Genomic DNA, 16609 nt, shown 5'->3' on the forward strand with positions numbered 1-16609 from the left:
GAGCCCTGCAAGCCCAAGGGGCTGTTGAATTGCAGTGTAGATCATAGAATCATAGAATATCAGGGTTGGAAGGGACCTCAGGAGGTCATCTAGTCCAACCCCCTGCTCAAAGCAGGACCAATCCCCAATTTTTGCCCCAGATCCCAAATGGCCCCCTCAAGGATTGAACTCACAACCCTGGGTTTAGCAGGCCAATGCTCAAACCACTGAGCTATCCCTCCCAGGTTTGAGGGTCCCAGAGCTCAGGCTGCAGCCCAAGCCTGAAAGTCTACTCTGCAAATCAACAGCCCTTTAGCCCGAGCCAGCTGGCATATGGGCCAGGTGCAGGTGTCTAATTGCAGTGTAGACATACCCTAAGTGTCCTATGTTTGGATTTAAAGAAACAGTCAACTTAACACTATTGTCTTGAGTGTTAGACTTCTGTTCTTACAGGTAAGACTTAAGAAGTTACCTTAAAATCAGATGCTAAAAAGTTAACTCTGTCCCTTTTAATCACACTTGTAGCATTTCTTTGAACATACATTTTTGTGGCTTAGCTTTGAATTTAAGCACCATTATGAGAACCGACAGTGTCATAACTCGGATCAAGAGTGGATCAAGTGACCTGCCATTTTGTTTCTCTTCAAACTTATGATGTGAATTTGGTTCAATGGCTCTGTCTCTACAACTTCATGTACATCTGTCTTTCAGCTGTTTGTGGTAGATGTCCAGACGGGTCAAATTACGAAGATTCCTATTCTGAAAGACCGAGAACCTGATATGGTAAACCAGCAGGGCTGTGGCATTCATGCAATTGAGCTGAACCCTTCAAGGACACTCTTGGCTACAGGAGGAGACAATCCAAACAGCCTTGCGATTTATCGTCTGCCTACACTTGATCCTGTCTGTGTGGGAGACGTAAGTTAACATATTTGGGCAAGGTACAGAGTCACTCAGTAGGTATTACAGTGAAGTGTCCAAGGTCAGAAATCTCACTTCGTGTAGAATTTAAGTGTCACGGTGAATGCACTGGAGATATGGACACACATCCCTGTTTAATATGGTCTGTGCACATCTTTAAAAATCTTCCTTTTAGTCTGGAAGAGTGAACAGGCAAACCGTGCAAGGGACGAGTCTACTCTGCTGATCCTGGGGTTTGATTCTATCCTTAATAAGCAATCTTCTCGCAAAGGCTTCACTGTGGAAAGAGCTTCTTAGTAAGCCACATCCCCCAACAGACCCATTTTGGAGACTACAAGTGTTACCCTTCAGTTAGAAATTAGCAACATCCTAAATTGCTAACGGAAAACTGAAATTTCACACACAGTAAACTGAGGCATAAACCAGGCTGTTTAGCATAAAAACTATGTTGTGAGATGGTACTGTCGGGGGGCGTCAATGAGTTCTCCCCTAAGCCAGTGAGACTTGCACATGGATTCTGAGGACAGAATTGGGCTCTGTGGGTTAGTGCTAACTCTGTAGCTCTTGCCTGCATATGATGTAAACTGTACCATGCTCCATTAAATAAATAAATAAATTAAATAAATAAATCTTATGACCTTTTAGAAAAGTTTCTTAAAAAACAAAGCTAAAGGGAGTGTCTTTTTGAGAGCTTTGTTCTTGGGCAGGACCTTTACGAGCATCAATGAGTCACAGCAGCTGAGGTCATGATGTCTGTGACAGCTGTTTTAGGGTGATAACCAACTGCAGAGCAGCTTCACTTCTCAGGTTTCTAGGACGTCCCTTGCTATTCAGTTGCATAGTACTGTGACTCAACCTCTCTTACGCAGAATTACTCCCACTGAAGTCAAAAGAGTGTCAGGCCCACAGGTCTGTGAACAGACTACAGGGGCAGCCCTTGAGTTACCTAGCTTTACTACATGGGTAATTATTGTGTGTGGAACACCCATATTTCCAGCCTGACCTATTTTTCCAGAGCTGCAGTGTCATGGGTTGTAAATACATAACTATTTTTAATAGCTTCTTCGTATAAAATGTAGAACACAATTGATTACATCAATAGTAGTGACGTGTGTATGAGGAAAATACACAGGAAATGTGATTGTTTTTCAAAAGTAAGGGATGCACCTATCTAAGTGCAACATCTGATTCTTCAAACTTAAATTTTGGAACTGAATGAAGTTTAATCTTCATCAGGAGGCGTCTTTACTCACCACTGATGTTACAGGGCCACTGTCTATTTGAAATCTATTTCAAAAAGTAAGTTAAAAGTAGTTTAAGGTAATAAACTAAAATTTGCAAGTTTTGTGGTGTTGCCATCACAATTGTCTATTTTTTTTTTAAATAGGGCTTTCCTTTTGTTGCTGTACAAAAAACCAAACTCCCTGTTCAAGGTAAACTGTACGACTAGTTGCACATTTGCTAGCAGTTGGTATGTAACATAAACACCCTGATAAATCTGACAGGCTGATTTGTCTTCCCCCCCCTCCCCCCTTCAGGATGGACACAAAGACTGGATATTTTCTATTGCCTGGATCAGTGATACTATGGCTGTTTCTGGTAAGTTTATCTTTTAGAGAGTGAGTAAGCCTTTTAGAGAGTGGTTGTTTAATGTCTGTGTCTTAAGGAGAGACTGCAAAGTGCTACTGTTTAAGTACATGCTGTCTGATGAGGTGGTCAGAGTGTCAGGGAGATGGTATTTGATGGAGGAACAGTGAAGCCCAATTTTTTTTCATGCTTCCAGTTTAAACCTTGTGAAACAAAACCACAAGCTACACTTGAAATATAATCATGGTAGCACCAAGCTGTCTGATCTAGCTAGGAGCATCCTTTTTCTAATGCATTTTGTTTCTTGTGTGGATGGTACAGCATGGCTGTAGAACTGCTGTACTGGCCACACTACAAACAAAAAGCCTGATTAGAACATGGGCACCTCTAACCATGACAGCCCTGAATGGACGTGATTCAACCTGAAGTGTAGTTGGAGGCTAAAAGGTAGGGGTGTGTGTGTGTGTGTGTGTGTGTGTGTGTGTGTAATTGCATGTGGATGGTGTCTCAACCAGGTCTGTATCTAAACTCTTTAGAGACAGCAAATGTCTTTACATGCAATGAAATCATTAAATCGTGCTTTAAAAATAACCCCAGACCTCCACACCCATGTAGTTATACCGAGTGCCTTTAAATCCCACTAACCTAGTTCTTAGTGTGCATCGGGAAGAGAATGTATCCCACTCGCAAAATTTTCTGCATATCCGTGCTTATTGTAGACGTTGTCACTGGAAAACAAATAAAGTAAAGCAAATCTTGATTGTGGAGATGTGAAGTCTCCAGGAACATGTTCTCCAACACTGAACAATGTGGTGCAGTACTTGATTCCGCTCCTTTAGTAGGTAAGGTTTAATACAATTTAATAAATCTCTTTTGTAGTCATTAAATATTGGATACCATTCCTCTGTACGTAGAGAGGGAGATTTGGGCTTGACTGTGGGTGCAGCTCCACCCGAAACCACCTGCAGCCTCAGTGGTGCTTTTTAAAGCTGCTTATTTTCAATCTTTGGTCAACTCTGAACTGCGTTGGTCTTGCAGAGGGACTGGTCCTGCTTTCACACTTCTTTCTAGCTGATTATAGCTTTCCTTTACTATTGGTCTCAGCCTTCAATGAGCCTAGATTGCGGGGGAGGGAGAAGGGGAGAGGAGAGTGTTCACACAATGGGAAGTGTCTCAAGAAACACAAGCTAGTAAAGTTGGAGAAAAAAACAGATATTACTGAGAACGCTTGGTGGAGAGAGAGAAGGGAACAGCAGAGCAATAAGAAACCTAGTACATGATTGTTTTACCCATGATTGTTTTACCCACCCACGTAGCTTCATCGTTGTGCATTCAGGGGAAGAGAGCCGGTCACATCACTTACACCATGTGACGCTTCAGTTTGGCTCTTTGGCATGTGTCTCTGTAACACGCAGGTTCTGCTGTCTGGACATGTCACTAAGGCAACAAATCCGAGCATAAGTACTGTATTTAAAATTTTAGTCAGCTTGCCAAGTATGTTCTGGAGAGCTTGTTTACCTGTGGGTCCTGGTGCAGAAAATGCCAAGGACAAAACGATGCAGAAGGAGAATTAATAAACCCTACAAATATGACACTAATCATATTTTGCCATTAAAGTCAAGAAGCAGAAATATTTGAAATAAAGTTGGGGGAGGAGTTACCACATGCCTCTATGTAGGTCAAAAAAATGAAGGCAAAATTTCACACCACCTTCTGGGAGGCAGGTTAAACATCTTTCCCTCTCAGCGAAAGGAGCTACTGGTCCCACGTCAGGTCAGGTTGCTAGCCACTTCCCCTAGTTTGGGATTAGAGGCCTGCCAGCCTCTGATGTCTCATGTGAAGACTCAGGGGAGGCCTTTTTGTATCCTGCTCCAGAGAGGGCTGGAAGGTTGACTTTCTGTGTCACTTGTTTTTGCTAATGTTTAGATAGATACAAGGATCAACCTCCACCCAAGTGTGTAGAGTGTCTTATTCAAGGAGTTCATAGACATAAAACTAAATCTCTTTTGACCTAAAGCAGCTTTGAAGGAAGAATAAGTCTCTCATTATAGGTGAACAATAGGCTCTTCCTTGGTAAGAGCTTCTGATAGGATGAATAATTCTCTAGATGATATTTATAAGCCTAGGGTGACAAATGGAATTCTCCCCTTAGCTTCAGGGCTAAACAGTTTAACAAGATACAGTGACATGTTTCTCTGTTTGCAATAATAAAAAGAACAGCTTCTTTATAAAGCATATCAGGGTGTTTAGAAATTAATGGGGGTGCTATTGAATTTTAAATCTCCATAACAAGTAAGATTATGCTCCATTTAAAAGCCATGATCATAGAAATTAATTGAGTGGTAGAACACTTGTATCATAAAATGTTATTGGGAAGCCCTTCACTGTGATGGTCAGTAATGAGCATTAGTGGGAGCTGATGGGATTTATTTGACGGTAAAAGACAAAATATGTTAAGCCATTGATGTCTTGCGAGGATACTGCCATGTCCAGATGACTCAGAATCCATTTTATGCTTTAAATATAAAAAAGGAAGTGTTAGGCTTCAATTTCAAGGCTACAATTTCAAGGGATACTGATCCTTACTTGCTCTTTTAAGCTTCAAAGGAGACACACATGAACAGAGGGCATAGAAATCACGAAAATACACTCCCTTCTGCTCCCCCAACTGTGATCTTTGACGTTTTTTTAAAAAAGGAAAATATCTGCAATTTCATAATACAAAAAATACTTAGTCAATTTTAACGATGGAATGTATTTTATTGTATTTACTTGTAAACTTAATTCCATGCAAACTCTGAAATTCCATACTTTGCAATTAATGCTGTTATGAATTTTCTTTAAAATTTACAGTGTCTTACACATGAACACTGTGCAGGAGTTATTATACATATTGTATAGGCAAAGAAGTGGAAGCACAGATGGAAGCGAGTTGTCCAAGGTCCAGAGGGATTGGGTCTCAGGGCTGGGAATAAGAACTCTGTTCCTTGCTTCCAGACCTGTACTCACTGTGCTCCTCTAGTGTCAGCTTGGACTAATTTAAATCAACTGTTTTAAATGATGATTTAAATTATCAAGTGGAAAGCCTGTATTTAAATCATCAGTTTTAATAAATTTTTCCATTTGTACTTGTTTTCTAAAGAAAGGTGCATTCTTACTGGTTGGCATAATCATTAAAACATGTTAATTTCCAAGTCAGTAGAGCCTTTATGCTAATTTGGTATATCTTTTTGCAACTTAGGAGGGTGCACTATAATGTAATACATTTACTTATGCAATTGTATAGCTGAATATTTTCAGATTTTTATTAATTGTACATTTTTACTATGTTAGAAATGGTGGATCATATATTGTCTATTTATTAGGTAATTAACTTCTTGATTTATGTCAAATTGCATTAGGATGATATCTGGAATTTAAACACAACAGCATATATAACTTTGTTTTGTTCCATAAAAATATCTTAAATGTTCTGGATACCTAAACTTCTCTTATCAAAACATGTTCCACATTTACAGCTAAAGAAACTGAGGGATTAACTATAGTCAGTGAATTAAACTGATTTCTTCAGGTCACCTTGAAAAATTTTCAAATTTCACTAAGTGAAAGTGACTGGAGCTTAAGTTTCTACTCACCTAAGTCTCTTGAACACGAGACAACAGTCTCTTAAATTATTTAAGCTGTCATTCAAACTTTTAAAATTAGTACATCTCATCCCTTGTTCTGATTCATAGACTGGAAGAGAGAGACAAGTTTTCCTGCTTTTTCACTTCCTGGTCAATTTCTCAATTTTGAATGAATTAGAATATTTTCTTCATTTGGACTTTCTGTGCCTGCAGAGGAGCTACTGCTGCTGAAAGCCAGTCTATAGCACTTCAACAAACTCTGGTGCTTAGCTAGTGACTTCTACCAGCTCAGTGGTGTGACTTTATTTAAAACATCAGCAAACAAGTACTGCTTTGAATGGTTCACCTCCCACTCTGACATTATTTTAGTTGTAGCCGTGTTGGTCCCAAGATATTAGAGAGACAAGGTAGATGAAGTAGTAGCTTTTATTGGACCAGCTTCTGTTGGAGAGAGAGAGAAACAAGCTTTCAAGCCACGCAGAGCTTGTCTCTCCCATGAATAGAAGTTGGTCTAATAAAAGATATTTCGTCCCTACCTTGTCTCTCATTATTGATGGATGATTATTAGATGCCCAAGTCACAGCAGTATCTTCTTCAGCATAAATAACTGAGCAACTTTTTCACCTATGGAGTTTGGCTGGTCCTGATCACAAACTCATCCATAAGCTTTTCTGGATGATGAAAAAAGTCTTTCTGATACAGGTGACTTACTGTGTGATGTAGCTGAGTTGCAGCACTGCCGGTGACACCAGCAGTTGACTCTGAAGTTGCAGACATTGCAGACGATGGACATCCATAACCTTTAATGTCTAAGCTGGACCCTAAAACCAAATGGTAAACACAAGTTACACTCTCACTGAGTGTTACTCAGCTACCTTAAAAAAAAAAAATTAAAAAGGTTGTAAATGAAAGATTCCTCCTACTGCGGCTCTTTGTACCACTGTTGAAATTATATAATTTATTCTAAACCCAGTTTTGTAGGGAAAATTAATTAAATAGTAAGTTATTTCTAGCAATATACCAAACAGCTTGAAAAACTTTTTAAATATTAAAATTCATACATGCCTAATAAAACTTTTAAAAAGGAAATCTTCACCTAGGATGTTTGATTATATTGAGCAATTAAAATCATCTCTAAAGTCCAGCAATAATCATAGAATCATAGAATATCAGGGTTGGAAGGGACCTCAGGAGGTCATCTAGTCCAACCCCCTGCTCAAAGCAGGACCAATCCCCAATTGTTGCCCCAGATCCCTAAATGGCCCCCTCAAGGATTGAACTCACAACCCTGGGTTTAGCAGGCCAATGCTCAAACCACTGAGCTATCCCTCCCCCCCAGTTAATAGTTAATAGTAAAAACACGTTAATACGTTAATAGTAAAAACGTAATTGATAAATATTCCCACAACAAATTAACATACAGTTATGTTTTGAAATTCATCAGTAGTCCACCCAAAACACACATACATGGCAATAATCAGTCTTATCCTTTATTAGCATGGTAGACAGTCCGTAAGAATGGTGTCAAAATAAGTTTACTGCCCAGCTGATCCATATTCAGACATGTCCATATCACTTTCAGTCATTGCCTTTTGAGGAGCATTTTTCATAAGGTTTCATTCTAACAATCAGGCCTTGCATCTCTTCCTTGCATTGTTTACATTTGGCATGTGTTCCTTTTTTACTCAGAGGTACAGGAATTTATTGAAAAATATTCCTATACGGAGTCTGTTTTACTGCCGCCATGGCAGTTTTTCTCCAGTTCCCAGATGTTGAAATCAGTGCTACAGGCTGCACTCTGAAGAATGTTGTCCCTTCTTCCCACGGTGTCTTGCTTTGACGCCATTGTTGCTCCTTTCTGGTTGTGTACTCTCGTCCTCCTTCCTTGTTACATAACTCCCTTCCCCTCTCCTCCCCCTGCATTGCCCTCAGAAATACAAAACAACAACAAACTAAGATTTCTGCTTGAGTAACCCACACGCCTTTTGTACTGCAGTATTTTATTTGTTTAGAAGCTGAGGGAAGCAGTCGAGAAATTAATGAATTTCTGTTTGCTTGTAGTGCAAGGAGACAGGGCAAGGAGACAGGACAAGGCCATTTACTTGATGTGCCAAGAAGGCAAGGGCGTGGTAGTTAGTGGGCAGATCAGGGTTTTTCCAAGAGCTGGAGAGAAAGTTTCCATGGTGGGTGGAGTCATAGATATTCATAATTTGAGAACTCAGCCAATCTTACCTCAGATAGGGGAGAAGCTGTAAAATAGGAATATGGCACCACCCTGATGAGCTCAGGCGATGATCATGTTGAGATATCTGATGGTGTCTCCTGGAGCCCTAGGCTGGGTCCCAACACCTGTGATGACTTTGCCACTCTCTGGCACCGAGTGGCACAGCCCCTGTGTCACACACAGGATCAAACTCCTAATACAGTATATGATTTATTGTGCCCTATTTATAAAGCTTGACCTCAAAAGTTAGGTGTTTTTTCCCTGATTCTTTTTCTGTACAGGAAAGCAGCATTTAACTGCAATTTTTTGATAGAGGTTCATGGATTCAGCACTTTTTTAAAAATGTTTTAAGAGATTGTAATAAATTTAGGCCTTAACATATTTTGTATTAAATTCAGACTTCATTTTAAGCAGGTTAGTTTTTTAAAAGAAAAACTTGATATAATTTAAATAAAATTTTTTTACAAAATGGATTTTTTTGTAATTTAAAAAAAACCTGATTTTATCCACTCTTGTCTAGTGTCATCAGAGACCATAGGAAGGATGCTCTTGCTGACTGGTGTCTGCAGACCCAATAGAGAGAAATAAAATAGTTGCTCGTCTGAAGATTCTGCTTGCTCAGTCTCTTGCCATCTGAGTTCCTGGACACGTTCAGGGCTGTCTAAACACACAAGATGCACTGGTTTAACCAAAATTAGTTTAAAAACAGGTTTAGTCAAACAGTGGCTTGCATTGTTTTAAACACTTATGTTTGTTTAAAACTGATGTTTGTTTAGTTTGCACCTGTAAATACACTGCAAGTTAAACCAATGAAAGCCAAGTTTAAACCTACTTGAGTGTTCATCCAGGGTTTTTCCACTGGTTTAATTAACCCAATTTGAAAATGCACCTTTAGTTAAACCAGTGCAACTAGGTAGGCTAGACCTTGCTGTTCCAGTCACCTCTAAGTGGCTGCTAGTTGTGTGTGTGTTCTCTGAAGATGATAGCTCCAGTTTGATGCTCCTGTTTACTGCTCGTAGATCTCAGAATAGCTCGATTGACTTAGGTGCTTTAAAATGTATGTAGCCATTGGCAAGTTTTAATGAGCCCAATTATCTGTCTAAATTTGAATGCTTTCAAATATCATACTTTTATTAGTCTTTATTAATACTTACGGACCAACAATGTGTTCAGCTAGATTAAACTAACAGCACTTTATTGTTCCCTTGTTAGGGCCACGTCTTATTTGCTTGACTGAAGTTCCATCTTCAACAGGGAGATTTTGTGTGCCTAACACATGCTGCTATGTCCTTTCTATTCAGGTTCCCGGGATGGCTCGATGGGTCTCTGGGAGGTGACAGAGGATGTGCTGACTAAAAGCGATGCCAGGCACAACCTCTCTCGAGTCCCTGTCTATGCTCACATAACACACAGGGCACTGAAAGATATCCCCAAGGAGAACACCAATCCAGATAACTGTAAAGTCCGAGCACTGGCATTCAACAATAAGAACAAGGTCAGTAAGATAGAAACAGGGAACCTGAGGAGTGAAAAATTGCAACCTTTCAGTTTGTAAAATTGGATACAAAATTCGACTGGAATCACTTTAGTAAATTAACAGCAAACCTGCATTTGCGATATGTTTTGCTTGCTGATTCTTTTGTCTTCCCCTTCTCTGATACTGTTCTTTGTCTGCTTCTTTTGTCTCTGCCATTAACAAACAGATAGGGACTGGAGCAAACATAAAATTTACTTCTGGAAGGAAGAGTTTTCCTGTGGGTTTTCTGATTTTAAGCTCTTTGGCCTATGGAATGTGTCTATACAATAAATACAATAGGCAAAATACTAGACCAGTTTGGACCATGCTCACTGGTGGTAATCCTTTCCCCACTCTTAACTGGTGTATAAATTCCCTCACCATGTGCCTGTCAGTAGTGTTGTTATTGATCAGTGCATGTCTGCCAGTGGCCAGCTAATGAGCATTCAACTGATTTGACTCCGAAGATATAACATTAGACAACTCAACATTTTTTGTTGGCAGAGCTTGTTTTTGGTATTTGTCAAACTGTAAAAATGTGAAACTGGATCTTGCAAACTAATTGATACCAATTGTTAGGGAGGAGGAGATAGCTTCTAAAAGACTCTCTCTGTAATGCAGCAGTTTTTGTGAAAATGCATACATGCAATCTTACTTAATATTTATTGTCCCATATTGCTTTAGGTGCTGGTGCTGAGAATTGCTAATGCTAACTTGTAGTGCATTTACTAAGGGTTGGTCACTTGATCGAACAAAGTTCTTACATTGGCTAAGCTACCGTTTGGTTGTAGGCTTTCCAGTTCACTTCTGGTCCTTCCCCACTGTACCTTTTGTGCTCTTGTGTTCCACTGAAATCAACGTGCAGTTAAGACTTATCTTGTACAAATTCATCAACCGTTCCAGGTAGCATTCATTTATATGTTCAACTCAAGTCACTAAAGTAGCCTTTAAACAGCTGCTTTTTATTGAAATTTATTTGTAAGGAGATGTATCATCTGGAAGCTAACTGTTTTTCTTCTCCTAGGAGCTAGGAGCTGTGTCCCTGGATGGGTACTTTCATCTTTGGAAAGCAGAGCACACGCTATCAAAGGTTGCCTCTCTCGTGTATTTATGCTAAATTTTAATAGTTAACCTATCAGTTAAGGCTGCTTCCTACTCTAAGTCAGTTTCCCTAGAATGTGTCTGAATAGACTCCAGCAGTGTCTGTAAGACACTTGCCCAAAACCTTGATTTAAAGGTTGAAAAGTTTCATAGCAGAGGCAAGGTTTATGAAGTTAGAGCACTGGACAGGTGACTACTTATTTCCTTTTGAGGGGGGGAAGCTCCTAATTTCTTACCAATCTTGGACAAATTAGGAGCTTTTACTTGTCTTGTTCTAATGTTAGTTATACTAAGGGTTTATCAATATGAGGAAGTTGCCCAGGCCTAAGTTAAACCAGATCTACATTTAAAACTTAAATGTTGTTTACGTTGTTGCTAATGTTGTTCAGGGAGGTGGTATTACCGTGCTGGCTGAACTCTTCTGCCGGTGTACACTGCATCTGCAATAAGGGGCTATGCCAAAATAGACTCTGTAGTGGAGGCATGGCGGTAAGATGTACTTTCAAACTGGTTTAGACTGGTGCAAACTGCTGTTGATGCTTGGTTTGGTTTAAACTAGGCGTACTTCAATTTAGGTTAAGTTAATAAGCAACAGATTTAAACAAAGTTGAAGCAAGAGTGTCTACACAGGGAATTGTACCAGTTTAACTAAGTCAGTTTAAAAACAGTCTTTAGCTAAACCAGTACAATTTCTACATGTAGGCAAGGTCTAAATGCCTGTCTCCCTCCCTTCCCCGCTCTCCAAGAGCTGCAATTCCAGCTTTTCTCCACTCAGTGGCATTACCTTCTCTCCTTGCCTCTCCCCTTCAAGTCTTTGCCCTATAGATCAAATAGTTACCTTCTTCCAGAAGAGTTTCCAAGTCCATGTTACTGCTTGAATCTAGTTCCCTCAAATACGAAACTGTAGAAAAACCTGAGTGTCTCTGGATTAAGTTTAGAAGTGTGTGCAACAAGAGTGATGTAGTGGTGGGAGTCTGCTATAGACCACCGGACCAGGGGGGATGAGGTAGATGAGGCTTTCTTCCGGCAGCTCACGGAAACTACTAGATCGCATGCCCTGATTCTCATGGGTGACTTTAATTTTCCTGATATCTGCTGGGAGAGCAATACAGCAGTGCATAGACAATCCAGGAAGTTTTTGGAAAGCGTAGGGGACAATTTCCTGGCGCAAGTGCTAGAGGAGCCAACTAGGGGGCGCGCTTTTCTTGACCTGCTGCTCACAAACCGGGTAGAATTAGTGGGGGAAGCAAAAGTGGATGGGAATCTGGGAGGCAGTGACCATGAGTTGGTTGAGTTCAGGATCCTGACGCAGGGAAGAAAGGTAAGCAGCAGGATACGGACCCTGGACTTCAGGAAAGCAGACTTCGACTCCCTCAGGAAATGGATGGCCAGGATCCCCTGGGGGACTAACTTGAAGGGGAAAGGAGTCCAGGAGAGCTGGCTGTATTTCAAGGAATCCCTGTTGAGGTTACAGGGACAAACCATCCCGATGAGTCGAAAGAATAGTAAATATGGCAGGCGACCAGCTTGGCTTAATGGTGAAATCCTAGCGGATCTTAAACATAAAAAAGAAGCTTACAAGAAGTGGAAGGTTGGACATATGGCCAGGGAAGAGTATAAAAATATTGCTCGGGCATGTAGGAATGATATCAGGAGGGCCAAATCGCACCTGGAGCTGCAGCTAGCGAGAGATGTTAAGAGTAACAAGAAGGGTTTCTTCAGGTATGTTGGCAACAAGAAGAAAGCCAAGGAAAGTGTGGGCCCCTTACTGAATGAGGGAGGCAACCTAGTGACAGAGGATGTGGAAAAAGCTAATGTACTCAATGCTTTTTTTGCCTCTGTTTTCACTAACAAGGTCAGCTCCCAGACTGCTGCGCTGGGCATCACAAAATGGGGAAGAGATGGCCAGCCCTTTGTGGAGATAGAGGTGGTTAGGGACTATTTAGAAAAGCTGGACGTGCACAAGTCCATGGGGCCGGACGAGTTGCATCCGAGAGTGCTGAAGGAATTGGCGGCTGTGATTGCAGAGCCATTGGCCATTATCTTTGAAAACTCGTGGCGAACGGGGGAAGTCCCGGATGACTGGAAAAAGGCTAATGTACTGCCAATCTTTAAAAAAGGGAAGAAGGAGGATCCTGAGAACTACAGGCCAGTCAGCCTCACCTCAGTCCCTGGAAAAATCATGGAGCAGGTCCTCAAAGAATCAATCCTGAAGCACTTGCATGAGAGGAAAGTGATCAGGAACAGCCAGCATAGATTCACCAAGGGAAGGTCATGCCTGACTAATCTAATCGCCTTTTATGATGAGATTACTGGTTCTGTGGATGAAGGGAAAGCAGTGGATGTATTGTTTCTTGACTTTAGCAAAGCTTTTGACACGGTCTCCCACAGTATTCTTGTCAGCAAGTTAAGGAAGTATGGGCTCGATGAATGCACTATAAGGTGGGTAGAAAGCTGGCTAGATTGTCGGGCTCAACGGGTAGTGATCAATGGCTCCATGTCTAGTTGGCAGCCGGTATCAAGTGGAGTGCCCCAGGGGTCGGTCCTGGGGCCGGTTTTGTTCAATATCTTCATAAATGATCTGGAGGATGGTGTGGATTGCACTCTCAGCAAATTTGCGGATGATACTAAACTGGGAGGAGTGGTAGATACGCTGGAGGGGAGGGATAGGATACAGAAGGACCTAGACAAATTGGAGGATTCGGCCAAAAGAAATCTGATGAGGTTCAATAAGGATAAGTGCAGGGTCCTGCACTTAGGACGGAAGAACCCAATGCACCGCTACAGACTAGGAGCCGAATAGCTAGGCAGCAGTTCTGCGGAAAAGGACCTGGGGGTGACAGTGGATGAGAAGCTGAATATGAGTCAGCAGTGTGCCCTTGTTGCCAAGAAGGCCAATGGCATTTTGGGATGTATAAGTAGGGGCATAGCGAGCAGATCGAGGGACGTGATCGTTCCCCTCTATTCGACATTGGTGAGGCCTCATCTGGAGTACTGTGTCCAGTTTTGGGCCCCACACTAAAAGAAGGATGTGGATAACTTGGAGAGAGTCCAGCGAAGGGCAACAAAAATGATTAGGGGTCTGGAACACATGACTTATGAGGAGAGGCTGAGGGAGCTGGGATTGTTTAGTCTGCAGAAGAGAAGAATGAGGGGGGATTTGATAGCTGCTTTCAACTACCTGAAAGGGGGTTCCAGAGAGGATGGCTCTAGACTGTTCTCAATGGTAGCAGATGACAGAACGAGGAGTAATGATCTCAAGTTGCAGTGGGGGAGGTTTAGATTGGATATTAGGAAAAACTTTTTCACTATGAGGGTGGTGAAACATTGGAATGCGTTACCTAGGGAGGTGGTAGAATCTCCTTCCTTAGAGGTTTTTAAGGTCAGGCTTGACAAAGCCCTGGCTGGGATGATTTAACTGGGAATTGGTCCTGCTTCGAGCAGGGGGTTGGACTAGATGACCTTCTGGGGTCCCTTCCAACCCTGATATTCTATGAAATATGGCTTCAAGGATGTTTAGATTTTATTCAGTCACTTGCATCCCTCTTCCCCCACACATTTTTTAGTTAACTTCTCTCTCCATTTATTTCCAGCTACTTTCCACCAAGTTGCCCTACTGCAGGGAGAATGTGTGTCTGGCCTATGGTCAGGAGTGGTCAGTGTATGCAGTAGGATCTCAGGCACATGTCTCCTTTCTGGATCCAAGGCAACCTTCCCACAATGTTAAATCCGTCTGTTCCAGAGAACGAGGCAGTGGTAAGGAAACTTCAAAGTGAAGTATCAAATTGTTGATGTTTCCAAAAAGGTAACAGTCAGGGCTGCAATAAAATACAGTAGGCTAGTAAATATCAAGGCTTTTCCTGTGAACTTCCCAGATCAGTAGTAGTATATGTAAACTTAACCTTTGCACTAATACTCCCCACACAAAACAGATTAAAACAGTGTCTCTGAAGCCAGGCAATCACCTAGCTCTTTAATCAGATCTAATTAAAATTTCTCTCTTGTCACGCTTAGAGGGATGCTATCGCTTCAGAGTATATGTTGTAAACTACTTAATAATAATAATGCAGTAGATTACAAATATGATTTTCAGTAACTGTTGGTACTCTGTTTACTTCTTGCATTTGTGTGTGCTGGGAATGATAACTATTTAGTCACCTTCATGCCCTGTACTACATTACTGAGTTCCAACTCTGCAAGAGAATGTTTTTTTAGAATTTTAAAACCATGAAGGAAACATTTCTAGGGTTTAAAATTTTGTAAAATCTTGTTCTTACAAAATTTAAATTGAGCCAAATGTAAATAGTCTAACTGTAAACTTCTGTACTGCTTTGGGTTATACACAGTGAACTTTAGGTACCCAGGTTTGAAAGTTAATGCCTAAATCTATATTCAGGCACCTGGATAAGCAGCCTTATTTTCAAAGTTGCTAAACATCTGTAGCACCAATTGATTTCAGTGGGTTTGTGGATGCCTAACACCTTTGAAAATGGGCCATTTTTATTGAGTTGAATCCTACACTAACTATGGGTTTAATTTTAAGCACCTGGGCGTGAAAATATTGGCCATCAGCTCTTTGCTGCTGAATGTTCCCCTTATGAACCAATTTGAAGTGCCATTTTCCAAAGGGTGCTCTAAAACATCCTCCTGATTAACTGGGAGAATCAGTGAGGTACTAATTATGTTGTTAGAGAAGGATCCAAAGTTTCCTTAAAAAGAAAAGGAGTACTTTTGGCACCTTAGACTAACCAATTTATTTGAGCATAAGCTTTCGTGAGCTACAGCTCACTTCATCGGATGCATACTGTGGAAAGTGTAGATCTTTTTATACACACACAGCATGAAAAAATACCTCCCCCCACCCCACTCTCCTGCTGGTAATAGCTTATCTAAAGTGATCACTCTCCTTACAATGTATATGATAATCAAGTTGGGCCATTTCCAGCACAAATCCAGGTTTTCTCTCCCCACCCCCACCCCCCGCACAAACCCACTCTCCTGTTGGTAATAGCTCCTCCTGAAGGTCGAGACAGCAGACTGGACTTCTACATAGAGTGCTTCTGCCGACGTGCACAGGCTGAAATTGTAGAGAAGCAGCATCGCTTGCCCCATAACCTCAGCCGTGCGGAACACAATGCCATCCACAGCCTCAGAAACAACTCTGACATCATAATCAAAAAGGCTGACATAGGAGGTGCTGTTGTCATCATGAATAGGTTGGAATATGAACAAGAGACGGCTCGGCAGCTCTCCAACACCACTTTCTACAAGCCATTACCCTCTGATCCCACTGAGAGTTACCAAAAAGAGTTACGAGTAGTGATCAATGGCTCCATGTCTAGTTGGCAGCCGGTGTCAAGTGGAGTGCCCCAGGGGTCGGTCCTGGGGCCGGTTTTGTTCAATATCTTCATAAATGATCTGGAGGATGGTGTAGATTGCACTCTCAGCAAATTTGCGGATGATACTAAACTGGGAGAGGTGGTAGATATGCTGGAGGGCAGGGATAGGATACAGAGGGACCTAGACAAATTGGAGGATTGGGCCAAAAGAAATCTGATGAGGTTCAATAAGGATAAGTGCAGGGTCCTGCACTTAGGACGGAAGAACCCAATGCACAGCTACAGACTAGGGACCGAATGGCTAGGCAGCAGTTCT

The 16609-nt window shown here is 41.4% G+C and overlaps 1 protein-coding gene across 3 annotated transcripts in view; it reads left to right on the plus strand.

The window, feature by feature from the left end:
- DCAF12 (DDB1 and CUL4 associated factor 12) overlaps positions 1 to 16609 on the plus strand; it is a 37904-nt gene that overhangs the window by 14753 nt on the left and 6542 nt on the right. For 2 of the 3 annotated variants that reach the window (XM_084629328.1, XM_084629329.1), the window contains 5 exons: positions 691 to 897; positions 2439 to 2499; positions 9639 to 9832; positions 10878 to 10943; positions 14548 to 14710. In XM_084629328.1, coding sequence (XP_084485454.1) covers positions 691 to 897; positions 2439 to 2499; positions 9639 to 9832; positions 10878 to 10943; positions 14548 to 14710 — 691 coding nt within the window. The remainder of the gene's footprint in view (positions 1 to 690; positions 898 to 2438; positions 2500 to 9638; positions 9833 to 10877; positions 10944 to 14547; positions 14711 to 16609) is intronic. The other variant, XM_084629330.1, reaches the window with a different exon arrangement.

This window comes from Lepidochelys olivacea, assembly GCF_965140295.1.
Source record: "Lepidochelys olivacea isolate rLepOli2 genome assembly, chromosome: 5".
In the NCBI taxonomy this organism is placed as follows: Eukaryota; Metazoa; Chordata; order Testudines; family Cheloniidae; genus Lepidochelys; species Lepidochelys olivacea.